At 40.1% G+C, this 26269-nt stretch overlaps 2 protein-coding genes across 2 annotated transcripts; both read left to right on the top strand.

Annotated features, from left to right (window-relative positions):
* Positions 1-1179: 1179 nt before the first annotated feature.
* TMEM9B (TMEM9 domain family member B) lies at positions 1180-15446 on the top strand. The gene is made up of 5 exons (XM_007083293.3): positions 1180-1383; positions 3498-3589; positions 7828-7936; positions 9810-9944; positions 14265-15446. The coding sequence occupies exons 1-5, from the start codon at positions 1279-1281 to the stop codon at positions 14418-14420; spliced, it is 597 nt and encodes a 198-aa protein (XP_007083355.2). The 5' UTR covers positions 1180-1278; the 3' UTR covers positions 14421-15446.
* A 3485-nt stretch (positions 15447-18931) lies between these two features.
* ASCL3 (achaete-scute family bHLH transcription factor 3) lies at positions 18932-23778 on the top strand. Its single transcript, XM_007083196.3, has 2 exons — positions 18932-18957; positions 22849-23778. The coding sequence occupies exon 2, from the start codon at positions 22861-22863 to the stop codon at positions 23404-23406; it is 546 nt and encodes a 181-aa protein (XP_007083258.2). The 5' UTR covers positions 18932-18957; positions 22849-22860; the 3' UTR covers positions 23407-23778.
* The last annotated feature ends 2491 nt before the right edge of the window (positions 23779-26269 follow it).

Below are 26269 nucleotides of genomic sequence, written 5' to 3'. Positions count from 1 at the left end.
GAGAAAAATACCGAAAAAATTCTATTAAAACATTTCTGCAAACCAGAAAAACCTGTAAGTTTTGTTTAAAGAAAGAAACATGGGTATCCCATGGGACAATTTGAAATCCGCAGATAAAAGTTCAATTTCATACTGAACCAAGAACCAGAGGCTCAGAAAAGGTAAGTGTTTTGCCTAGTCATTCAGCAAATCTGTAGTAGTGGTGATGAACCCTGTATCCTTTCCATTATCCAGCTCCACTCTCCACTAAGTGAAAAATATTTTAATTGGAGACACTGTGCCATCTCCAGGGTTCTAAATTACCTATAGAGGATGACCTGCACTGGAAAGACCGGTCAGCGCTCCCCCAACTCTGACTTAGGGGCCAGTCGCCCTGAATAGGATTGCAGCACCGGGATCCCCCACCTTCTGGAGTCCTGGGCAGAGGAGGCCACTAGGGTGGTTCTTTCTCCAACTCCACACCCTGCGGAGCCTGCCCTGGCCTGGCCCACGCCGCGTCGCTGTGGCCCAGTTCCGGCATCAGGGTGAGCCTAGGACGGTCAGTCCCCAGCGGGAGGCAAGTGGGGAGACCTAAACAGAAGCCAGACCCACGAAAGCAGAGACTTAAAAACCCTGCGGGGAGCGGCGTTCGAGAGGCGCACGGGCGGCAGGTTGGTACCCAAAGTGCCAGAGAGGACCCCAAACCCCTGGTTGAGGGGGTTAGGCTTCCCGGGAAAGGATGGCTCGGCCAGTGAGTCCCATAGCTCCGTTTCCACGCCTGCCACCCGCCCCCCTGCGCCTGCGGGATGGGCCGCCCTCTCAAGCAATCCCTGGGGCTTGGGCTCACTGCAGCCTAGTGTCCGGCAACGAACGGCTCCGGCCTCGCAGGGGTCGCTGGAGGTTCCCATCTCAGCTCCTGGGCTTACTGGGTGTCTCCCTGGGCGAGCGGACTTTACAGAGCACTGGCGGTCCACAGCCCCCACTGCTACTGCATCCGAGAAAGGCAGCTTCGCGCCTCAAAGTTCTGCCAGGCCAAGGCTGCGCCCCCGGAGGATCCCCTTTCATTTTCGCGGTCCGAGTGTACGCGGGACAGGCGTCGGCACGGCGCAGCCTCTGGACCCTTAGCACCGGGAACCGCTTCCGGGGCGGAAGCATTTTGTAGCTGACCCGGCGCGGCCGTGACGCCAAAGCCCAGACGGAAGTGCGGGCGGAGGAGCCGGAGCCCGAGACTGAGCCCCAGCCGGGAGCAGGTCTCGGGGGGCGGGCTCCGGGCTGTGGGAACTGCTGGGCCTGGCAGCGATGGCGACTCTGTGGGGAGGCTTTCTACGGCTTGGCTCCTTGCTCAGCCTTTCCTGCCTGGCGCTCTCAGTGCTGCTGCTGGTGCAGCTGTCAGACGCCGCCAAGGTGAGTCTGCCCAGCCTGCGCTCCAGACTGGAGCTCCTCCCCTGCCCCTGGCCTTGCGGAAACTGAGTCTGTCAACCTGCTCCCCACCCCACTCCTCTCCCAGCCCTGCCAGCCCGACCCCTGGCTTCACAGCCCTAGCAAACCCCCCACCCAACACCCTACTGCCTGATAGCACTCTCGCCCTCTGGTCCTGACAGTCTGACAGTCACTGCCCCCACTCCCACCCCTAGCCCCGACACTACTCTCCTCTTTCCCGCGTGATACCCCGCCTGCGGCCCCAGCTCCACCCAGCCCTGACAGTGCGCACAGCCTGGAGAGGCAACTCCTCTAGCTCCTAGACACTTCCCTTCCCAGCCCCTACAGCTCCCACCTGAAACTTTACAGCCTTTCCAACTCTAAGAGCCTTTAACTTTCCACCCTTAATTAAGCTCCAGACAGTCTACCGCCGCCCTCTACCTGCCTCACAGGCAGCCCTCTTCCTCGCCCTCCCTCTCCATTCCCTAAGCCAAAGTGATAGGAAGCCCCCATGTCATGGAAATCTTCCCTCTTAGGAACTGACTCATTTCAACTCATCCCTGAACGATTCCCTCCCCAGTGTAAGAACTTGCCTTTCCTGGCAGCCTTCCTTCCCAATAGGACCTACACAGAGTCTCTCTCACCAGCCTAGTAACCTAACCTAAGTCTCTCTAGGATCTCTTGGCCCCTTGTTTGCCTTCTCTTTCCCTGATAATTTAGGGGAGAAGGGAGGATCCAAACTGCAGGAGAGGTGAAGTTGTGGCCTTCTTCCCTGCTCCAGTTCTTGGTCCTTCTAGCCTCCTCATGCTGCTCTTTAATCCCCTTCATGCCCCCACCCTCCAGACGTGCTCTGGCCCCATACACACTTGTGTTTCCTCCTTGATGAGCTAGCTCCTTCTTGGAGAAAACAGAAGGAATTCACATTAATGTCATGGGGAAACAATGACATTTGCATTTTTTAAAAACAGGAGCTTTAATCTATAATGTCTTTAAATATAGGGGCTGGGAAAGACGGGTTACATGCAGACATATCAGGGGGTTTTTAACTGGGAGTTCTTTTTGAAATCTTCCTTACCTCCCACCAGAAACAGGGACAGCAGCTTCTCCTGACTTTCAGAACACTGCTGGCATCCTCTGCATATCTCCTGTGTCACTTTAAGTATTATAATCATGTATTTGTTTGTCAGTCTCCATTACTAGGGTGTGTCCTAATAACTGGCAGGAATCTGAATCTACTTCCTTGAGCACAAGTTCTGGTACTGAACAGATGCTCACTAAGTGGTTGCTGAATGAATGAATGCATTGTCAACAGTTCTGCCACACATAGCATCACATATATAGCAACACTGGGCCTTGTCCTCTGGGGACTAATGAGCCGCTGCCTTCTCAGATAAATTCCCTTTTGCTAATGAAGCTTCTCCTACTCCCTGTACTCCTATATTTAGTCACCTCTTTCTCCACCTCTTGCAACTTGCTTATCAGTAGTTATACTCTCTGTCTACCAGAATTGGAAGCAAAGTTTCCTGGGAAGGGTAGACCAAACTGATCTCAGCTAGACTCAGCTACTTCCCTTGTGTACTTCCTTTCTAAATTGTAGCTGAGTGCCTCTAAAACTTCATACCTTGTATAGAGCTCTGGTACAACCCCTTTTATCCATATCAATGCCATTTTACCAGAGGGTGGAAGAATGGTGGATAAAAGAATTGTGACTTGTTTTATAAGTAACATTTAGTTGGATTCTTCCCCATCCTTTTGTAATTGGATTCTTATTTGCAGGCACAGCTGTCTGCTGTGTCTTTTTACTAGCAGGCAGAGGGTGATAACATTAGCACAGTTTGACTATCGTATGACCTGTAAATTGTAAGTAATAAACCACAGATCATGTACAAGTATTATTTCAAAATAATTTTATGTAATATATAAAGATTCATTAGCATTACCAAAAAGAACCTGACTTTTTAAAAGTTTTATTTCTCAGAATTAATGGTTTTAGAATATTTGACAGGGGATGCTTAGTAAAATGTATATGGTACAGTTTTTTAAAAAATATCGATGCTAACATGTCAACAAGCTATACTAAGTTTCCATTTTGGTTACAGAACTTCGAGGATGTCCGATGTAAATGTATCTGTCCTCCCTATAAAGATAATTCTGGGCATATTTATAATAAGAACATATCCCAAAAAGATTGGTAAGTATTCTAGATTACTGAATTACCTGTCAAATTTCTTTTTATGGGTGTCATTGTTAGCCCAGAATGTTTATCCAATGTATTGTTTCCTTTTTAGGTACAGCTGATCTTTGAACAACGTAGGGCTTAGGTGTGCCGACCCTGGTACAGTCAAAAATATCCCCCAAAACTTAACTACTGATAGCCTACTGTTGACCAGAAGGCTCACCAGTAACATAGTTAATTAACACGTACTTTGTATGTTATATGTATTTTGTGCTTTACTCTTACAATAAAGTAAGCTAGAAAAAGAAAATATTAAGACAGTCATAAGAAAGAGAAAATACATTTACTGTGTCTACTGAAAGAAATTTGTGTACAGTGGACCCATGCAGTTCAAACCCTTGTTGTTCAAGGGTCACCTGTATTTCTTTTTAATTGTAAGTGTCAAATTCCACTTCCATTTGAAAAAGTGAGAGTAAGGCTCTGCGTGCTTGATGTAAACTTAAAGGAATATGGCCAAAACACAAAACCCCAAGTAGGGAGCATTTTATAAGGGATGGAGTTGAGTTTGTGGCACCTACCTGCCCATAGCTACCTTCTGGCTATCTTAGTCCTCCCTCTTGGTTTTCAGTGGAAGGTAAGAAAGCCTCATTTATCTGGGTTATAATTTTCACACCTTGTAGGTTTTGATGATATATTGCCAACTACATAGGAGACTATGTTTAGAAGTGTCAAAAGGCTCAGGACGGAATGGGAAGGAGCCGTGTATAGCATAGTTTCCCAGTCGGTATGCCATGGTTTAAGGTGTGTCAAGAACTCCCTCAGCCCTTGGGGTAATCAAGCAGGCCTATGATGACGGCGATCTTGCCTCACTGGTCACCAGTAGCCCCCATTATTTATGGACCTGACAAATGATAAGTTTTCCACATATGGCATAAAATGATTGGGAAGCAGTTGTTTTGTAGCAGGATGGATGGGCTCCGTCTCATGAAATTGTGATATTTTATGGTTTGTAACCATGGTGGGATATTGCTGGGATAGGCTTACAAGAAAAATAGCTCTTTATGCTAGGAACTTTTCACACATACCTGATTTCACAACTAAATATACAGCAAAATTTTTGAAAGTAAAAATTAAGTTCATTTGGTTACAATATTCCAAATTGATTTTGAAAAAGAAAAGGTAGCCTTTGAGCATGTGTATTTTTTCTGATACTGTTGTCTGTTCTTCCCATGATACGCATTTAGGTTCAGTCTGATATTTGATAAGTGTGTTCTTGAAAATTGCTTATGAACTTCCATGCTCCACTTTAAATTGTCTCATATTAGAGGGGCGCCTGGGTGGCTCAGTCGGTTAAGCATCTGACTCTAGATATTGGCGTAGGTCATGATCTCATGGTTTGTGAGTTTGAGCCTCACGTTGGGCTCTATGCTGACAGTGCAGATCCTGCTTGGGATTCTCTCTACCTCTCTACCTCTCTCTCTCTCTCTCTCTCTCTCTCTCTCTCTCTCTCTCTCTCTCTCTCTCTGCCCCTCTCCTACTCATGGCCGTTCACATGCTATCTCTCAAATGTAAATAAATAAATGTCTCATATTACAAAGTGATTTAGCTATATTCTTATAGATTTGTATACCATCAAGTTACTTTTATGATATAAGAAAGCTCAAATAAATGACGTTATTCCTATAAATTTTCCAAATACATTAAACACATTTAGGTTAATCTATTATTATTAATAGAATATGATGCCTGTTATTGGAGGGGCAGGTAAACTCACTGTTCAAGTGTTTAACACTAATCTTTTCACTGACTTCATAATTCCAGGTTCAGACAGAACCATATGCCATTCATCTTTGGGTATTGGTCAAAATAGGGGGCTTTGAAAATAAACAACTGAGAACAAAGCTTGTTTCTGATTTTTCTTCCCTCTCTCCCTTGCTTCCTTCCTGCAGCTCAGCCTTTTACTGAGGATATGTTCTCAGTTATTAACTGACTTTAAAAGGGTAGTCAGGTTATGATTAACCAGGATGTTATGGCTTTACAAAGCCTCCAATAACTATTTGGTCCTAGGTATAGTTTTACCTTGTGGCTTCCATTTCATCCATTGTTGGCATTAATTCTTTATTGACTTACACTGTCTAACTTAAGAAAAGTTTGAGTTCTCTGGTTTGTGTTTGGGATATGATGTAAGTCCTCCTTTTGGCACTAGGGGGGGGTGTTGCCTCGTTCCCAGAGTGGTTGGATTCTTTACCTGGGTTCTGTGTTTATAATGACCAGCCACCCAGAACCAACCTTGCTGCTTCCTTTCCCACCCCGCACAACTTTTGCACAATGCTCAATATCTCCTTGTTATTAAACTACATCAGTACTTAAAAAGAAACACTCAATACTCAACATTTAGATTCTCAAGTAATTCCTGGGTATTGTTATGAAGGCTTCCGAAGCTGAAATAGGAAACTAGAAGATAAGTCTTATTTTCCTGAGGTTTAGAGAAATACAGGGGAGCTGACCTAGGTGGTAGGAGCCCTGGGTTCTATGAAAGTGTTGGGCTAGGATTCTGAGATAGATTCCCCTGAATGGGATTTGGCTTCCTCTGCCCATTTTATGCCTGCACCCAGCTGGATACATTCCTGTTCTTATATATGTTTGGAACAGATAACACAAATTTGTATGATGTGAGTTGTGGTACCTTACCATACTACCAGTTGAGGCTTCTTTTTCATTAGTACCTTTGTTAAAATTAAATAACCTGTTAGGGATAACTGATGGAATTTTTATCATTTATGCCATTTTGGGTTTTCTCTCTTATGCCATGGCTTAAGGGAATGGGACACATAAAAAAGTACAGCAAAGGAAAAGCTGTAGCCTAGAGAATTGTGTGCCCCCAAGAAAGATGGGTGGGGTGAGACAGGATGCTATTGTAGAGTTCTTTAGGCAGTCAGAAGTGCCTAAAGAAGAGATGACAAAAGAAAATTGCCCAGCAGCTGGCAGGACAGGAAACTTTTGCCTACTTTTTTAAAAAAAAAGTTTTTTAATGTTTATTTATTTTTGAGAGCGAGAGACAGAGCACAAGTGGGGGAGGGGCAGTGAGAGAGGGAGACCTAGAATCTGAAGCAGGCTCCGGGCTCTGAGCTGTCAGCAGAGAGCACGACGTGGGGCTTGAACTCACAAGCCACCATGACCTGAGTGGAAGTCAGATACTTAATCAGTTGAGCCACCCAGGTGCCCCTTGCCTACTTTTGCTGAAGGTGAACAGAGTAGTAGGCTCTTAATAGCTGGGAAGAGTAATAATATAATTATTTCCTAGAATTCACAGATTTCTGGGAAAAGATTTTTTTGATAGAATTTCTTTTTTCATAAGTCACCTGGAAAATGGGGGGAAAATAAAGAATATCCAACAACAAAAATATTCAGCCTTTTATTATTTTTTATATACTTCTTCTGGGTAATCAGTTTGCACTTTTAAATATTTTTGTTGTCCTAAGCCTATTTTCCCATGCTTTTTCAATAGGCCTTTGCTCATTAAGAAAAGTAATTGTTTTTTACTGTGCCTTTGAGTGTTCAGAGTTTCAGAATTTACCAACTGTTAAGTGTGATTAGCCATTCAGATACCACACTGTGGCAGTTAAGACTAAATTCATTCATAAAAGAGATATCTCATATTTGAACAATGCCCCAAGATACTTTAAATCATTTAAAGCAGTTTTTCTTGGTAATTGTACAAGTCTAAATATAACTTGATATGCTAAGTAATTTTCAATGCCTTTTGGGATTTTTAACTGTTAACAGCAGCACTTTTTTTTTTAACTTCTTTTTTTAATGTTTATTTATTTTTGAGAGAGAGAGAGAGAGACAAAGCATGAGCGGGGGAGGGGCAAAGAGAGAGGGAGACAAGAATCTGAAGCAGGCTCCGAGCTGTCAGCACAGAGCCCGATGCGGGGCTCGAACCCACAGACCGCGAGATCATGACCTGAGCCAAAGTCGGATGCTCAACCGACTGAGCCACCCAGGCGCTCCAACAAGCAGCACTTTTGAAAATAGCTACTTGATATATGTCTTTATGATTCTTAGACTGTTAAATCTCACTAAATTGCTAATATTGAGAAAGCAAATGATTTCACTTCCCTTATTAGTTGTTCCTTAAATTCTGTAATTGAGTAAGGTCAGTGATTATTCTGGATTTCAGGAAAGTTTTGATCAGTACAAGTAGAACATCCAGGTAGCCTGATGCAGTATTTTTATCTTTGTTTTTTCAGCGATTGCCTTCATGTTGTGGATCCCATGCCTGTGCGCGGGCCTGATGTAGAAGCATACTGTCTACGCTGTGAATGCAAGTACGAGGAAAGAAGCTCTGTTACGATCAAGGTAAAAAAAAAAAAAAAAAAAAAAAATTCATCTTTTTTGCTTCTGAAATAGTTCTTCATGGTATCTAGACAAGTAAGAAAATTTTGGACATCTGGATTCTATTTTAGTCACTCAAGTACTGTTCTTCTCTCCCCTCCTCACCACCCGCGAACACTTTTCCTTCCTCACCCTCAATATCAACCCCAGAGAACAGTGGGCCTGCTCTCTGCCTACCTCATTGAGATACTTTGTGGGTTTATTAGGACATGTTACATAGGTGTGATATGAAATGGCACAAAAATGCCCTACATGTATATCCCAAAACATATCCTGGCTTTTTTGTGGGCCATGTTTGCCAGAAGCTAGTAAAAGCACAGCATGACTAGGCCCTCTTCTTCCTGCCTTCTCAACCCTTAGGGAAAAAATTGTATAAATAGGCTACTTTGTTCTAGAAATAACACTTCTGGATTCTAAGGTTTCCTTTCTTTATTTCTTATAGGAAATAGAATATAGATCACTCTCCTCACCATTTGGACCTCTAATGAATTAAATTACTTTATTATGGTGGCTAACAGTTCTCCTCCCCAATTTTTTACATGGAACTTCCTATTCATTTTCCCTGAGAAAAGACTTTATGAAGAATCTGGGGTGGTCAGTGTAACAATTACAAAGATTTCTGTGGGAGAGTTTCTGTTCCAGCAGGATGCTATCCGGTAGAGAAATCCTCACTGTACATTTTTATTTTTCAACTAAATTTTTGATGTGTAATTACATGAGTGACCCTGAAAGTCACTCACTGTAAGTGTATAATTGAATAAATTTTGGGAAATTTAAAACAATTAAAAAAAATTTTTAGATTTAGTGTTACAACATTCCCATCACCCCAAAAAGATCCCTCATGCCTATTTACAGTTAATCTTATTCCCACACCTTAGCCCTTGACAATCACTATTCTGCTTTTTGTCTCTACAGATCTGGATATTTCATATGAATAGAGTCATACAATATGTGGTCTTCTGTGGCTGGTTTCTTTCACTTAGTATGTTTTTAAGGTTTATCCATGTTCTAGCACGTTATCAGTATTTAATTCCTTTTTATTACTGAATAGCATTTAAGTATATGAATATACCACACTTTCATTATCCATTCATTAGTTGATAGACATTTGAGTTATTTCCACATTTTGATTATTATGAATAATGCTGTCATAAATATCTGTGCACATGTCTTTGTGTGAATATATGTTTTCCTCTCAGGTAGATTCCTTAGAGAGATAAGTTTATTTTAACTTTTAAGAGACTGCTGGAATGTTTTCCAAAGTGGTTGTACCATTTTACATTCCCACCAGCAATGTATGAGGGTTCATGTTTTCCACATTCTTGCTAACATTTGGCACTATCTTTAATTATAGCTATTCCAGAGGCTGTACTTTTTGACAGCATACAAATTAAGATCTCAGGGAAATCACTGACCTGAAGTGTATTTTTGTATATCTAAATTGATCTAAAAGAGTATTCTGTTGAAATTCATCTGAATTACATTTTTTGTAAGGGTTCCTTTAAGTTGTTTTAACACAGTGCTGCTGAATCTAGGATACCATCTTCAGGTGAAAAAAGCAAACTGTGTGCTAGCAGCTATGACAGATGATTATCAGTAGGTGAAGACGGAGTTTTGAAAACTTGCAAAAAGATCTCAAAGACAACATGCTTACTTTCCTCGTTCTATTTAAATAATACTTTGGTGAAGAGTTGAGTTTGTTTATGTTGGAATCTGGTTTGTATAAGAATCCTATATGCTTTGCTGAAAAATCAGTCTTCACTGTGGTGTCATTATTACACAAAATTCTGATTTCTTGGCTTGAATAGAGATGTAACTTATTTTCAATTTCCTTCAGGTTACCATTATAATTTATCTCTCCATTTTGGGCCTTCTACTTCTGTACATGGTATATCTTACCCTTGTTGAGCCCATACTGAAGAGACGCCTGTTTGGACACTCACAATTGATACAGAGCGATGATGATGTTGGAGTAAGTACTTGGCTTGCCCTAGCTGTGATGGCCAGTCTCTGTCCTCATCTGATACAAAGAGCAAGTGAAAAATGGTCGCATATAGATGTTCATGTGCTGGAGCAGATGCTCAAATAGAGAAGCTAAGGACTGGTCTGATTGTAGTATATGTCTCTTCATGAGGAAATTGCTCTGTAAAGCCATCAATATGGTAGTTTAAACTTGGTGAGTGTGCTGCGCAAGGCTTTGCCCTTTAGTATCAAGGGCACAATCGTCATTGCCTTTCCCTGTTTACACTGAGAAAAGCTTCTGAGATAGATTTCTCCCGAGGCTCCTGCCTGAATACCTTTCCTGTCAGCATGACCAAATATATTAGAAGGCAGAGGCTTTAGTGAAGGGAAGCATGAAGACAATGTTTTTTTCTTAATGAGGTGCAGCTTGATAACCTGCTGATGTTTTATATTTCTTTTTCCCTCCTTCTAAAAAAAAAAATCTCTGATCTTTGAAGGAAAATAAAACTATCATTCTCAATTCTCTTCCTGTCTTCAAAACACATTTATATTTGTACATATACTTGGTATAATATGTGTAAATTAGTTTGTGGTCTCCTTTTTATGTTAACATTACTTCATTCACAAATGTCTAGTAATGAACATACTCCACAGACTTGTTATTTATTCAGTATAACTGAGAGAATTATATTGTTTTGTTATTATCCTGTTTGGGCCTCTTTCCAAATTTTCTACTATTTCATTCTTCTATATGTACATATTCTCAGAAATTACTTTTATTTTGGATTACTCTATTGGCCTATGTTCCTTAAAATGGGTAAAATTCAACAGTTTCAAGAGCCAATCCCAAAAGCTTAAGCCAGCGTGAGCCCATGCCAACCATAGTCAGAAGTCCTTTTACTCTGGAATGGCTTGTGGACTTGTTGCTAAAAGATGGGAAGAGGATATCCTGACTAGATGGCTTGAGTTATAACTACAAACAGAGCCTAATTTTCAATGAATACATTGTTATCATATGAATATCAATTATGAATACTTAACTGATTTGGGCAAGATTTCATTTATGTTTTGTCAAGAACTTTCATAGAAACACCTCTGCCTCTTTTTTCCTTGCTTCCTTATTCATTCAACCAATACATAATGAGTAACTTTTCTGTATCAGGTCCTCTGCTAGGGACTAGGAATAAAGAGATGAATGAAACAGAGACAGACACATAAAAGAAATGACTAATTACAGTACGTTTCCACCTTTTATTTTTAAACATGTAACAAACGCCTATTTATTTTGTAAGAATTCAAGGCAGGGAGTGATAGGCTGGAAGAAAGGTCAAGACTGGAGATCTGATGTGGTCAAAAACTAGGCATACGGGGCTAACGGGACAAGAGAGCTAGAAGCACAGGAGGTTGTATACCAGAAGCATTAGAGTCTCAAATACTGTTCCCATGTTACTTTTCATTCACATATGACAGATTTTCTCCACCTCAACAGTATTGACATTTTGGGTTGGATAATTCTTTGTTGTGGGGTATTCTCCCGTCCATTGTAAGGTACTTAGCCGCGTCCTTGACCTCTGCCCCCTAGATGCCAGTAGCACCCTTTATCCCAATCATGATAATCAGAAATGTCCACGGATATTGGCAAATGTTCCTGGGGGGCAAAACACTCCCAGTTGGGAACTAACATGAAAATGTTGTGTATTAAAGGCCACATAAACCATTTCATAATAGGCACCCAGATAGAAAGTCTGACTTAAAACTATATTCTTTGCAGTATAAAATATCTGGCTCCTGATTTTAGAAATAATGTAACACACATAGAACATACAAGAAGTGGACGCACAAATGCGTAGAAGAAAACATGTAGGAAAGTCATGTGATTGGTAGGGTAATGTGCTTAATAACCATTTTGTTCACCAGTGATTGATTCTGTGCATATGTTAACTGAAAACATGTTCTCTGAGATGTCTGGCTGACTCTTGGATATCTATTGACTTGATTCTGGGCAGAGAGAGAGGTTTTCTAACCTCCACCTGTGAATTTATGGTAACAACTCTGTACAAAAAGAAGTTAAATTTAAATTCCTACAATTGTTGCTTATCTATCATGAGGGTTCTTTACTATTTATGTGCTTTTAAAAATGCCTTATTAAATTCTGTTAAATTCTTTTATTTTTTCCATTTTTGTTCACTGTAGAGCGTTTTAAATCAAGTGAGAATTAGTACAAATAGTTAAGAAGCTCACTGCAAGTAGTCACAATATTTATCGTATCATGTATCCATGACACATCATTGCTGTTATCAAAGCATTGCATTAAAACATGTTTTGTATTTATTGTAATTTTATCAGGTGTAAAAAGAACAAACATATAAAAGGGGTAAATCTCTATTTGCATTCTCCCAGCATCCATGACCATGAGCAGCTAGTTCAATCTTGTTCTGATAGGTGGAAAACAGACCAGAAGGATTAACTGGTTTGTTTAGTCCTTTAAATTTGTCCCTCAGGAAGGTTTTTCTCCCCCTACCTTGAAGGGTAGATAACAGGAGTATGAAATTGAGAGCTGCTCTGCTGATAAAGTACATCCCAGTCTTCCCAGTCTTGTTTATGTCAAAACAAACCAATGGTAATACTATTTTATATACAACTTCATTGAAGCACCATATTCCCATAGAGTCATTTTAATCTACTTGGACAAAATCAGTATGTAGAGATGATGTAACACCAAGTCAAGGTTAGGTGAGGTAAGCCTTGTGTTTGCTTGTTAGATGACCTTGGGTCAGTGTACTTCAAGTAATCAAACAACTTCAGCCTTCCTCTTTCCTGACCTTTTTTCTTAAATCTTTGAAACATTTTGAACTTTATGGAATATGTTTTTATTATTTTAATTTGTAAGGTTAAAAATTTTTTAAAGGGGCAGGGGGCTTGCCGTTTGCCTTTGTTGTAACAAGCTGGTACCTAAAGTAAGTGAAAAGTTGAGGCGGTTTTGGCAGCGAAGGCAGGGAAAAAGATTCCTTATAGAAAACTCTTTGATGTCTTTGAAATGTAGACATTGTGTAAGTGTCTTTCTATAAAAAGAAGACCAGGTGTTATAGCTCCACATAGTGAAAGTTGTATATATAGTTAATGTGGTTATGGATAGCTTTCTATAGACGTGCTGACTCCCGCCCTGGATATATAATGGAGCTTTTGCAAACGTGCACAGCAAAACAATATTTCTTTCTTTGAGGCAAGGTTTAATGAGAGAGGTACAACTTGTGACTTGGATCCTATGTTGGAACATTTAGAAGCTTTGCTAACACAGGGTTCAGGAAGAAGATCAAGGAAAAGGCAAACAAAAGCAATGAACTAGTATTGAATGCTTTTTGTCATTTAGGCAGCTGTGTTTATATCAAATCCATAGATAGATTAGCATAGTGGTTTCCTGTGTAATGACTACAAACATCAGTGGCATTGGTTTACTTTCACCAGGATAGCTTGGTTTTCTACACAGGTACCTGAGTAACCCTTCAGTAGCTTCTTTCTGAAAGCAGCAACTAACATGGAAGCCCCTGAGTGCCCAGTAGTGAAAGATTCAAGTACTTATCAAATAAAAAGGCTGAAGTAATAATTCCTACTGTCCTTGGTAATAGATGGTAATTGTAGCACTTGAGCTATGTCTCTTTGCCTTACAGACTCGGGGAGGGGGAATGAAAAGGATTTTGGAAACCAGTCCATTTAGTGTATGTGTTAAAGATGCAGGGAAATATTAAAACCAGCCAAGATAAGATCCTGTCAACTCCTCTCCCAAGGATGAATGTGGCCCCAAGCTGGCAAGTTAACAATTCTAATGTAATGGGAGTCAGGAAAATTAAATGACAAGTCTTTCCTCTGCAAGATTAGCTATATAGTATTGAATAAAACAGGGAGAAGTCCTGCTTTTCATATCTGTAACAGGTAGCTATTAATGTGGAAATGGATTTTCTTTCCCCTACTTGTCAGGGAAAGCTTGTCTTTAACATAAATGACCACTGTCTGTCTTGGTCCCTGCTTCTTCTGGGAAATGTCTTTGGAAATGGTGACCCAAGGAAACATTTCACAAATACCTCCTCATCACTCATACTACTTGAACCACCTATTACTGTAGTTGAGTTCATCCTACTTCTGGCACTTGGGTGCCTAGGAGTGCTTGGTCAAAGAGATGGTCTGTTGTTTGTAAAGTCCAGTTGCTCCTATCTCTGTGGCTGGATAATGGCAGTTTTGTGTGTGTGTGTGTGTGTGTGTGTGTGTGTGTGTGTGTGTGTGTGTTTCACACTATCATGCCATCTCTGATGTTCTCCATTCCTGGACTTTTCAGGATCACCAGCCTTTTGCAAATGCCCACGATGTGCTAGCCCGCTCCCGCAGTCGAGCCAATGTGCTGAATAAGGTAGAGTATGCCCAGCAGCGCTGGAAGCTTCAAGTTCAAGAGCAGCGAAAATCCGTCTTTGACCGTCATGTTGTCCTCAGCTAATTGGAAATCATACTGCAGGTGATTAGAAAGAAATAAGGCAGACAACTGAAAAAAAAATTGACTGAGTATTCCTGGGTTTTGTTTTAATACCCTGTTGATTTCACCAACTCTTGCTGGGAAAGTCAGCATTGGAAACAAAAATGTGCTTGGTATTTTATTTTCTTGTTAAGGTATTAATACAGACATTTTTAAAAGCACACACCTCAAAGTCAACCAATAAACCTTTTTCCTATTTGTGACTTTTACTAATAAAAAATAAGTCTGCCTGTAAATTATCTTGAAGTCCTTTACCTGGAACAAACACTGTCTTTTTCACCACACAGTTTTAACTTGGTTTTCAAGATAATTTTCAGGTGTTGTTTTGTTTTGTTCTGTTTTGTTTTTCTGGCAGGGGTGGGGAGGGATGTGTGGGAAATGGTTAGCTTAACTTTTCTCAAGTCACTTTACTAAACACACTTTTGTAAATAGACTTAACATTCTATTTTCAAGTTTCATTTATATTTTGCAGTGTAGCCAGCCTCATCAAAGCCCTGAATTACCCATTTGAATTTTGCACTGACTATATTATCTAGGTATCTGGTTCGCCTGTGGCTGCACTTTATGGTAAAGTGGATCTGAAATACCTGGTGGCTCTTCATAAAATGCAGGTTTTCCTCATGTACTGTGATGTCCGATGCAATGCATCCTAGGACAAACTAGCAATTTGCTAGTTTACTCTAATGACTAAACATAGTCTGGTGTGTGTGGTCTTTCTCATCTTCTTCTAGTATCTTTAAGGATGAATCGTAAGAACTTGGACACTTGCAATAAAGGAATTTTCTTTTACCCCAAGCCTCTCTGGATTGGTGACATACATACCTTTGTCAACATTTCCGGTCAGGTGGAGAGGCAGCTGTTTGAGCTCTAGTGTGTTCTGAGGTTCTGGGGGCCTCCTTCTGAAACGTGTAACAGTTATTGGATAACTGGCTTTTTTCTTTGGACGTCCTCTTTGGAATGTAACAATAAAAATAATTTTTGAAACACTTACCAGTATATCTATGTCTCCTAACTTTTCTCTCCTCCTTCATTTGCTGCATAATACATTCAAAGATACAAAGACATTTGGTATCATGTTATGAGACTACTGTTTTATGACAGTTTAATTATAAAATATTGGTACTAAATTGTGTGTGTGTGGAGAAAAAGGGAGAAAGAGAAAATGTATGGGTACTTTGATGTGGCCCTGAAAGTATACAAATATTATTTTGACAAATTGAGAGATTAAAATTCATGAAAAAAAACACATGAAGGAGTGCTTGTTCTAAGAAATTCTTGGCAAAATGATAATTAAATTACATTAAATTAATAAGGCCAAGGTTTTAGGAGCTCTTAATGGGTTTTTTGGCTAGTCAAAAACATTTTTTTTGAATCTACGAACCTAATCTAAACTTATTGATTTTATTGTTAGTATTAAAAGATGTAAGTTCAACTACAACCAAGTGGAATTTATCTCATGTATGCAAGTCTGATTGAACATTGAAAAATCAACAAAATCTATCACAGCAACAGGCTAAAGAAAAATGACATGATCCTATCAATAGATGCAGAAAAAGCATTTGACACAATTCAAAACCCATTTATGATAAAAACTCTTGGTAAACTAGGAATAGAGGAGAAATCCTTCAACTTTATAAAGAACGTCTCCAGAAACCTATAGCTAACATCATACTTCATAGAATCCAGAAGATTTCCTATTAACCAGGGACAAGGCAAGGATACCATATCTTCTCATCACTTCCTTTTCAACATCATACTGCAAATTCTAGCTAATGCAATAACAAGAAAAGAAAAGTTCTACGGATTGGGAAGGAAGAAATAAAACAGCTTGGATGATACGATTGCTTACAAAATCCAAAAGAATTAGCAAAACAAAACCCCCAAACTCCTGGAACTAAGTGATCTGTACAAAGGTTGCAAGATAGAAGGTTAATATACACAGGTCAATTGCTTTCATATATACTATCTAAACAAGTGAAATTGAAAACAATACAGAGGCACCTGGGTGGCTCAGTTGGTTAAGCGGCTGCCTCTTCATTTCGGCTCAGGTCATGATCTCATGGTTCATGAGACCGAGCCCCACATTGGGCTCTATGCAGACAGCACGGATCTTGCTTGGGATTCTCTCCTTCTTTCTCTCTCTGCCCCTCCCCTGCTCCTGTTCTCTCTCTCGCTCTCAAAATAAATAAACATAAAAAAATACAATATAATTTACATTAGTACCCCCCAAAATGAAATAGGTATAAATATAACAAAATATGTACAAAATATACATGAGGAAAAACTACAAAACTAATGAAAGAAATCGAAGAACTAAATAAATGGAGAGATATTACATATCCATGGATAGGACAACTCAATACTGATTGACAAGATGTCAGTTTTTCCTAATGATCTATAGATTCAACACAATCCCAGCCAAAATCTCAGCAAATAATTTTGTGGATATCAACAAACTGATCCTCAAGCTTATATAAAGAGACAAAAGACCCAGAAAGCCAACACAATATTAATGGAAAAGAACAAAGTTGAAGGACTGACATATCTGACTCTAAGACTTAATATAAAGCTATAGTAATCAAGTCAGTGTCAGTATGGTATTGACCAAAGAATAGATACGTATAGAACAGAGAGCCCAGAAATAGACCCACACAAATGTGGTTAACTAATCTTGACAAACGAACAAAGACAATGCAACGGAGAAAGCATTTTCAACAAATGGTGCTGGAACAACTATATCCACATGCAAAAACAAAACAAACAAAAACACTAGATAACAGACCTGAGACCCTTCAAAAACTTAAAATAGATCATAGTGCTAAATGTAAAACACAAAATTTAAATGCCTAGAAGATAACATAGGAGAGAATCTAGATGACCTTTGGTTTGGTGATAACTTTTTAGACAAAACACTAACAACATGAATGGTGAAAGAAGTTGGAGTTCGTTAAAATTAAAAACTTGTGCTCTGTGAAAGACACTGTCAAAAGAACAAGATGAGCCACACACTGGGAGAAAATATTTACAAAAGACATACATTTCTATGATCCAAAATATACAAAGAACTCCTAAAACTCAACAAGAAGATAAACAACCTGACTCAAAAATGGGCCAAACACCTGAACGGTACCTCACCAAAGAAGATATACTGATGGCAAATAATTATATGAAAAGATGCTCCACGTCATGTCATTAGGGACATACAAATTAAAGCAACAATGAGATACTACTACACACTATTGGAATGGCCAAAATCCAGGACACTGACAACACCAAATGCTGGTGTGGATGTGGAGCAACAGGAACTCTCATTCGTTGCTGGTGGGAGTTCAAAATTGTATGGCCACTTTGGAAAACAGTTTGGCAGTTTCTTAACAAAACTAAACATGCACTTATTATATGATCCAGTAATCACACTCCTTGGTATTTGCCTAAATAAGTTGAAATCTTATCTTCACACAAAAACCTGCCCACGGATGGCTATAGCAGCTTTATTCATAATTAGCAAAACTTGGATGCAACCAAGATGTCTTTCAGTAGGTTAATGGATAAGTAAACTGTGATACACCCAAACAATGGAATATTATTCATCACTAAAAAGAAATGAGTTATCATGCCATAAAAATACATGGAGGAAACTTAAATGCATTTTACTAAGTGAAAGAAGCCAATCTGAAAAGGCTACATACTGCATGATTCCGACTATATGACATTCCGGGAAAGGCAAAACTATGGTGGCAGTAAAAAAATCAGTGGTTGTCAGGGGAGGGATGAAAAGGTGAAGCATAGAGGCTTTTTAGGGCACTAAGACTATTTTGTATGAGACTGTAATGGTGGATGCATGTCATTATACATTTGTTAAAACTCATAAAATGTACACTAAGAGTGAACTGTTGGGTAAACTGTGGACTTTGAGTGATGTGTCAATATTGGTTCATCAACTGTAACAAATATGTTACTGGGGTGGGATGTTGGCAGTGGGGAAGGATGTGCAAGTGCAGGGAATGGGTATATGGGATCTTTGTACTTTTTGCTCAATTTTGCTGTGCATCTAAAGTTACTCTGAAAAATAAAGTCTAAATAGAGGAAAATACAACAGGTATCTTAACAAAATGTATTAGGTTTATATTTAGGTTCATGTTTACCTCCCTGGTTATAGCCTTAATCTCTATTTAAAAGAATATTGACCAACATTATGAGACTATTACTTAAAGATACTTTCCATAAATAATTTTGATAGAAAATCATATGAATCAGATGGCTGGGAGGCATTCTTTTTACAAAATAATTTGTTATAAGAGTCCAGTTTTGTAAGCAAACCTTTCTATTTAGTATTGTTATGTGTTGTCATATCTACATATTAAGTAGAAAAAATGGCTAAACCAGAACTAAGCAGTTCTGTTTAACTGTAAGCTACTTTGCATACAGTTACTAAATGATCACCTATAAATCAGGTTACGTCTGACACAGCCCAAAATACAGCATCTTAGCTACAAAACAGGTAAGAGACTCTTTTCCAGAGTGGCCCACAGAGGGAGAATAAGAATATGGCTTTTAAGAAAATTCCCAGGCACTGTTGGTAAATGATGAATTTTATCAACTGATTATTCCATTGTCTTAAACTATCAAATAAGCCCATAAATTGAAAGATCCAGATTTTGCTGGTGATTAGATCTGGAGAAGTGGAAAGGGTTTGGTTTGGAAATCAGGAGACCTAGGTTCTGACCCCTGCTCTGCTATGAGCTCTGCAAGCTTAGCCAACTCACAACCTATGAGGGATTAATAAGAGGAGTTGTAAGATTCTTTCCATCCCTAAGATTCCATAAATCAATTATATGTGCAGTTGTAGCTTTTTTTTCTTACAGGCTAGATATTTTTAATATCTTTGAAAAGTTGAAGTTTTTATGCTCAGCAGAACTACCGGAATCTCTTAAGATTTTATCATTAAGACCTCATCATTTATTTCCCAGAAGACAGAAATCTGAGATTTTCCCAAGATAGGTGCATTTGTTAGCTGTGCATGTATCTGGAGCTGTGAAGCCCCAACACCAATAATCTGTGTTGCTTTATTTTAAAAATCTGTACTCAATTTCTACAAATACTTCTATCCTCCAGTAGGTTTCTATCTTGACCCTCTTCTTTACTGCATTTATCATTGTATCACTCTGTTGTGTTGTGATTAAATTTTATTCTTTGAGTAAAAGATAATCATATTTCAATGCTACTACATTGATTGGTGAACTTTTGGGAAATGCTTAGTAAAAAAAAAGCTTCTCAACAGCGTGTCTACAGAGACACCAAGCTCTTTTTCTAAGAATTATGCATAGTCTAGTTAAAGCCTAGAAACTTTCAAGTACCTGTGGCATATGTAAATTACTCAGATTTCATCTGGGTCAAGGTTTAAGACATTAAAACTATCTGTCAGGGTAAAACCATACCTATAGAATTCTTGTGTGTAATCGGCTTTGCTGACATCTGCTTTACGTTGTGATACTCTGTTGTGTCAGTTCTGGCTTATTAGCTATAGGCAGAAATAAGGCTCTGCTGTTCTCAGAAATGTAGAAATATAGACTCCATACCCACTGTGCCATTTTTGTAGCTTCTGCCATCCATGTTCTTTATCTCTTATCCTCTGGAATTCCTGCCTTGGGAATTTCCTAACTTTTCTCTCAGCAACTTTTTATTTTTGATAGAATCTTGGATAGTTTTTAATCTTCAAGAGATTTTTGTTTTATGTTAGTTATTTTAGGCCAATTTGGTCAGTAATTTGGAATCTTTCATTTCTTGTTCCTTTGTTTTGATTTTTAATTGCACCTACACACTTGTCTCATCCCCACCTCCAACCCCCAACCCCATATTAGCAAGAGGTTTTCCTGGCATTTGCTCCTTTCCTGGGTGTTTCACCATGACTTCTTATAGCACTCCTCACCTCTCACCCTCCCCATCCCCATCACATACTGCCCTCTCTGATTCTATAGTCTTTTTCATCTTTCAGTAGCCATACTAGATGGGATAGGCTTTTTCGCACTTTACTTTAATACACTTCATTAGGGGCACTTGGGTGACTCAGTTGGTTAAGACTAAGACTCTTGATCTCAGCTCAGGGTTGTGAGTTCAAGCCCCAGGTTGGGCTCTTGGGCTGGGCATGAAACCTACTTAAAGAGAAAAAAGGGGGGGGGCACCTGGGTGGCTTAGTTGGTTAAGTGTCTGACTTCGGCTCAGGTCATGATCTTACGGCTCCTGAGTTCTAGCCCAGCATCGGGCTCTGTGCTGACAGCTCAGAGCCTGGAGCCTGCTTCGGATTCTGTGTCTCCCTCTCTCTCTGCCCCTCCCCTTCTCATGCTCTGTCTCTCTCTCCCTCTCTCAAAAATAAATTAGCATTAAAAACATTTAAAAAAAAGAAAAGAAGAGAAAAGAAAAAAATATATACCTCATTGTGTTTGAATTCTGGTGCTTAGAGTCTACTCCACCCATTACGTAGTATAGCTTGCAGGTTGTTGCTATGCTCAGGTAGAGAAGGAAGTGAAATGTTACCTAATCTTGCTCATAAACAGGTCTGAGGTTTTTCAGGTGGGGAGGGGAAGTTGCCTCTTTTTCTTTACACATGCCAACTATAGAGGCCAAGCCCTCATTCCTAAAGATGTTTTAAAATCACATCCTTGAGGAATTAACAGAAAGTCATATTTCCCTCTTTTCTGGAGGCCCACAGGTAGATTTCATGTTGCTTTTTCCATTTTAGGTATGATCGTCTCTCAACCAATAGGTTTTAGATAGGCCAATGTTTGATTTTCCAGTGTTAGGGAAAATATAAGCCAGGTTTTTCTGTGAGCTGCAATTTAGAAAGGGACACTACACAAGTATTCATCTGTAAAGAAAGGAAAGCGGAAAATAACTGATGCCTGTACATTATATATATTTTTTCATTTGATCCTCACAACCACCCTGCAGAGTAGTTAATAACTCAGTTGCTCATAGGAAAAAAACTGAAGCTCAGAAAGGTTAAGAAGCTTGCCTAAGGACACATAGCTATGAAGGAGCAAAGCCGAGATTGAAACTCAAGGGTGTTATAACTGAAAGAAAAATGCTCTTTTCTTACAGTACTACCCTATCTCCCAGTTAACTCGTTACTCTGAAGTATCCCTGTAAAATCTGCTGTGGCTTTATTATTATAGTCAAAGGCAAAAAAGTAACGGTTGTTTAATAAATGAGGTGCATGAAGACCTATTCAGAAAAAAGGAATGTATTGGTGTGGGACTTCTTGGGTCTAATGTTCTATCCTTATGTTCTGTTAAAAAAAAAAAAAACAACAAAACACCTAAATACAGATGGACTTCATTCAATATATTTAAAGTTCTATGTAAGTAAAAATATGTAATTTGACTATGTTTAAGTATATTAGGGGAGTTTCTTATTTAAAGGAATCTTAAAGTGAATTTTGAAGAGCAAATGATTCCTTTCTTATTTTTATTTTTTATTTTTCCTGTGGTGTATCAGGTATTACTTAAGAAGGCTATGGCCGTGAGGTTGCACGATCATTAATCGTTTGTAATGTTTCCAGCATGTATTTGAATATTGTGGTATTTCAGTGTTTCCCAAACTTTACTTATTTGCATTGCATGCACTTTCACGGTCTTCATTATCTGTATTCCACCTGTACTATTATTTACTTACTACTTTTCTTTAAGTGAGATTTTTTTTACTCAAGCAGATGTATTTTTTTAATGTTTTTTTTTTAACATTTACTTATTATTGAGAGACAGAGCATGAGCAGAGGAGGGGCAGAGAGATGGGGAGACACAGAATCCAAAGCAGGCTCCAGGCTCTGAGCTGTCAGCACAGAGCCCGACGCGGGGCTTGAACTCGCAAACCGTGAGATCATGACCTGAGCCGAAGTCGGACGCTTAACCGATGGAGCCACCCAGGTGCCCCAAGCAGATGTATTTTTAAAAGAAATTTTGTATCACTTCCATAAATGTGAAATCAGTATAATTCACAATTAATAGAAATTAACAGCAAAGCATTATTAAATTCTAGCTAGATACTATTGCTTGTTGAAGGCCTCCATCTGGGGAGAATCAGAAAGCATTCTAGTAATGTGGAAGACACACTCTTACAAGACTAAAGCTGTATCTTTGTAATCACAAGGATCAAAAGAGCTGGAAGAGAATAACTTTCTTACAAAGTGAGTCAGTGTTATTTAATGCTGTTCCCCTGTACCACCAAAAATTCCTCTCTTCCTACCCACAGAGTATTATAGCCCAATATCGTTTTCAGAATGAGCTCAGAAACTATGCATCAAAGCAGAGAAGTCTTTAAACTAGTGATCTCTGAGAAAGTCAATGAGACCTCTCTTTTGATCTGGCCAAATTAATAAACTTGGTTATGTTTCCAGGCTAAAGAGGAAATGATGGACAATCGAAGCTACTCTAATCTGCCAGAAAAACTGCCTGTTTTCTCTGATTCTGTCCACTTGCCACTGACCAGGTCCTTCTATCTGGACCCCATGGTCACTTTCCACCTGTACCCTGATGCCCCAGTACCATCCCCTTTCTCTGAAGACCTGCCATTGCTGCCTTTTCCCAATGAGTCCCTGATCATGGAAAATTATGGTGAACCCTGCTCCTTCTCCTTCCCCATGCCTTATCCAAATTACAGAAGGTGTGAATATGCCTATGGGCCAGCCTTCATCCGGAAAAGGAATGAGCGGGAAAGGCAGCGGGTAAAGTGTGTCAATGAAGGCTATGCCCAGCTCCGACATCATCTGCCAGAAGAGTACTTGGAGAAACGACTCAGCAAAGTGGAAACCCTCAGAGCTGCTATCAAGTACATTAATTACCTGCAGTCTCTCCTGTACCCTGATAAGACTGAAACCAAGAATAACCCTGAGAAAGTTTCCTCCATAATGGCAACCACCAGCCGCCACAGTGACCCCATTTTTAGAATCATTTGATCCTAAATAGAAACAAATAATTTCACAAAATGGAGTCTCTTACAGCATCATTCGATAGTTTTTCCTAAATGTAATTTCTGAATAGGCAAATAACAGCTCAAATGTTAACCTATGCTGGCTATTTCTTACGGGGGTTTCAGACATACGACAATTACCTTATGTGGATTGAGAAGATGCATCTTAAGCTTTGGTGATTTCTTTCAAGAACTTTAGAGGAGCAGAAGTCCCCAGGATTCTCTGTAAATCTCCCCTAGCCCTTCTCACACACTTGGCCAGAGTCTCAGCCATGAGACACTCTCACAAAAGTATTGTAAAGTATGGCTAATGACTGCTCAATGCTTGTAATGCGTTTTGCAGACACTTCACGTGAAATGACCACAATGAACCTCTCTTGATTTGTCAAAGTGTGGTGGTTTTTATTGCTAGCATTTGGGGTTCACAGAAAATCTACACATCTCTCTATCTTACTCATGTCCTGATGGGAGAATGTCCCAGGGCTGAAGCAAAGGTAGTTAACAAAATCTTGTTGTCGTGTGAAATTATTTTGGAGTCATCTTTTTCCCGCATGCAGAATACTTCCTCGGGCAGCCTAGTGTAGGGGTTAAGGAGGCAGTCTCTGGAATCAAACTGCCTCAGTTTAAACTTGCTGCCTTCTCTCCATGTCTCATTTCTTCATCCACAGAGTGAGAATAATAATAACAGGAACTGTCCCCCATGTTTATGAGGAGAATTAACAGTGCCTGACACAGAAGTATTCATAACCATTGTTATGATTGTTACTATTATTTTTAAAAAATTTTTAAAGTTTATTTATTTATTTTGAGAGAGAGAGAGAGAGAGAGACAGAAACAGAGGCAGAAGGAGGGAGTGGCAGCGAGAGAGAGGGAGAATCTCAAACAGGCTTGGTGCTGTCAGACAGAGCCTGATGCGGGGCTTGAACTCATAAACTGTGAGATCATGACTGAGCCGAAATCAAGAGTCGGATACTTAACATACTGAGCCACCCAGGCGCCCCATTATTATTACTATTATTAACCTTGTTTTGTCCATAGCATCACCATTCTCCAGGTTCTCCTGGCCAGAAAATGTGTATGTGCCTCGCCTTTCCTTCACCCCTGGGAAGGACTGTCACTGCCCCATATCTTGGAGTCTGCCTTCAAAACGTCTCTATTTCCATTCCCATGACTAGTGTCAGCTCTTCCTTCTCCCTTAACTCCCAGGTCCCATCTGTCACCAAGCCCAGTCAGGACTTTCCATAAACTGGCACATTCATCTCTATTGTCATCTCTGTAAAGTCTTCCCACTCCAGCCATTACTCGTTGCTTTATTTTGTACACATATCTCCTTGCAGTTCCTATCCTACTATCTTTACACTCTGTATTACACACCTATCTCTTCAGTAGACCAGTCTTATTCCTTCTAAATTGTTAGCACCTAACAAAGAGCCTCAAATCAGGCAGGTGTTGTGGGTAAAATATTTGGTGTTCCTATTTTCCTATTCCACTCCTGTCATATCATATCTGGGTCACTGTTAACAGTCTCCTCCCTGGCCTCCTGGGCTCTATTCTTAACTGGTTACATTCTCACTCTGATGTTTTTTCCTAAAGCATTTCCTGTCACTTCATTGTGTGAAGATGTCAAGACCCTATGATGTATCCCCTTTGACTACCATTTTGTTTACATGTATCTTCTTGGTTTTCAAAGCTCCCACCGATCTGGCACTTTCCCAAATAGTCACATCTTGATTTTCTCATGACACCCCATTTCCTCCAAAAGAGAAAAGCAGTCTTGCAAAGGCATCCTTCTCTCTTAGCTCTTGACTCCTAAACTGGAATATTCTCCTTTTTCCCTCCATCATTGATATCCTACCTGTCTTATTCTCTCACTGCCAGAGACTCCATGGGCCTTTCCTGGACTCTAATTTTGTGCACCAAAGAACTCGGCCTTTAGCAACAGTCAGTCAAATCTGTATAGCAATAGGGCTGCCTTCAGTCAGGGCTCAACAATGTCACCAAGAACCTGTTTTGTTTAGGTCTATTCTCCCTTTCTCTGGGAATAGCTTCAGTATCCCACAAAGGCAGCCAGAAGCCCCTAGAACAATGTACTTTCTTATTTATGCATAGAAAGAGAGGAAAGAGAAAGTCTATAATCCAGAATTCCCAACAAAAGTCTTGAGATTTATTCTGATTGGAGAGGCTCAGGAACATGCCCCTACTTAACCAAACCCCAGGAGCAACCCCAGGGGAATGGAATGTGCTGATTGACACTCATTATACCTGTGGAGCTGGGGGTGTGGTCAGCCTCTCCTAATCACACGGGTCTGCAAATGGAAATGGGAACTGTTGGAAGAGGGGAATGGATGTGGGGAGAAACACTTGCAAATGTCCCAGTGTACTTTTTTGGTATTCTCCCCTGAACACAGTGCCAGGCACATAATCGGTGCACAATGGCCGTCACATGCCTCAAACACCAGCCTGTTCCATGGACATTCAAATAAGTGCGGAGTCCAGACTTCTGTTCCCTTGGTCGCTGGTGTCCACTCCCATCACCCCCAAGTGGTAACCACAACTCTGCTCTTCAGCAGGGTCCTGTCTGTTACAGAAAAGTTGTGCCCACATCTTTAGTTATTTTGCTTTAAACTACAGATACATTCTATCTTAGAGTCCTTTGGCCAGTCAGGGGCTCACCCGACCTGGTCTCCTGCCTGCACAGGGTGGAGACAGATCAGTAGCCCCTAGTCTCTGTAGGGACAGTTCCCTCCCTCACAGGACTCCCCTGGGTCATGAGGGCTTCCCACCATGACTGCCTCTTCCAGCAGTGGGAAAGTCTGAACTTTGGGGAAATGAGGCTGCAATGGGCTTTC

The sequence above is a fragment of the Panthera tigris genome, chromosome D1 (assembly GCF_018350195.1).
Source record: "Panthera tigris isolate Pti1 chromosome D1, P.tigris_Pti1_mat1.1, whole genome shotgun sequence".
Lineage (NCBI taxonomy): Eukaryota > Metazoa > Chordata > Mammalia > Carnivora > Felidae > Panthera > Panthera tigris.
Note: the sequence above shows the minus strand (reverse complement) of the source record. Positions and strands in the feature narration are given on the sequence as shown.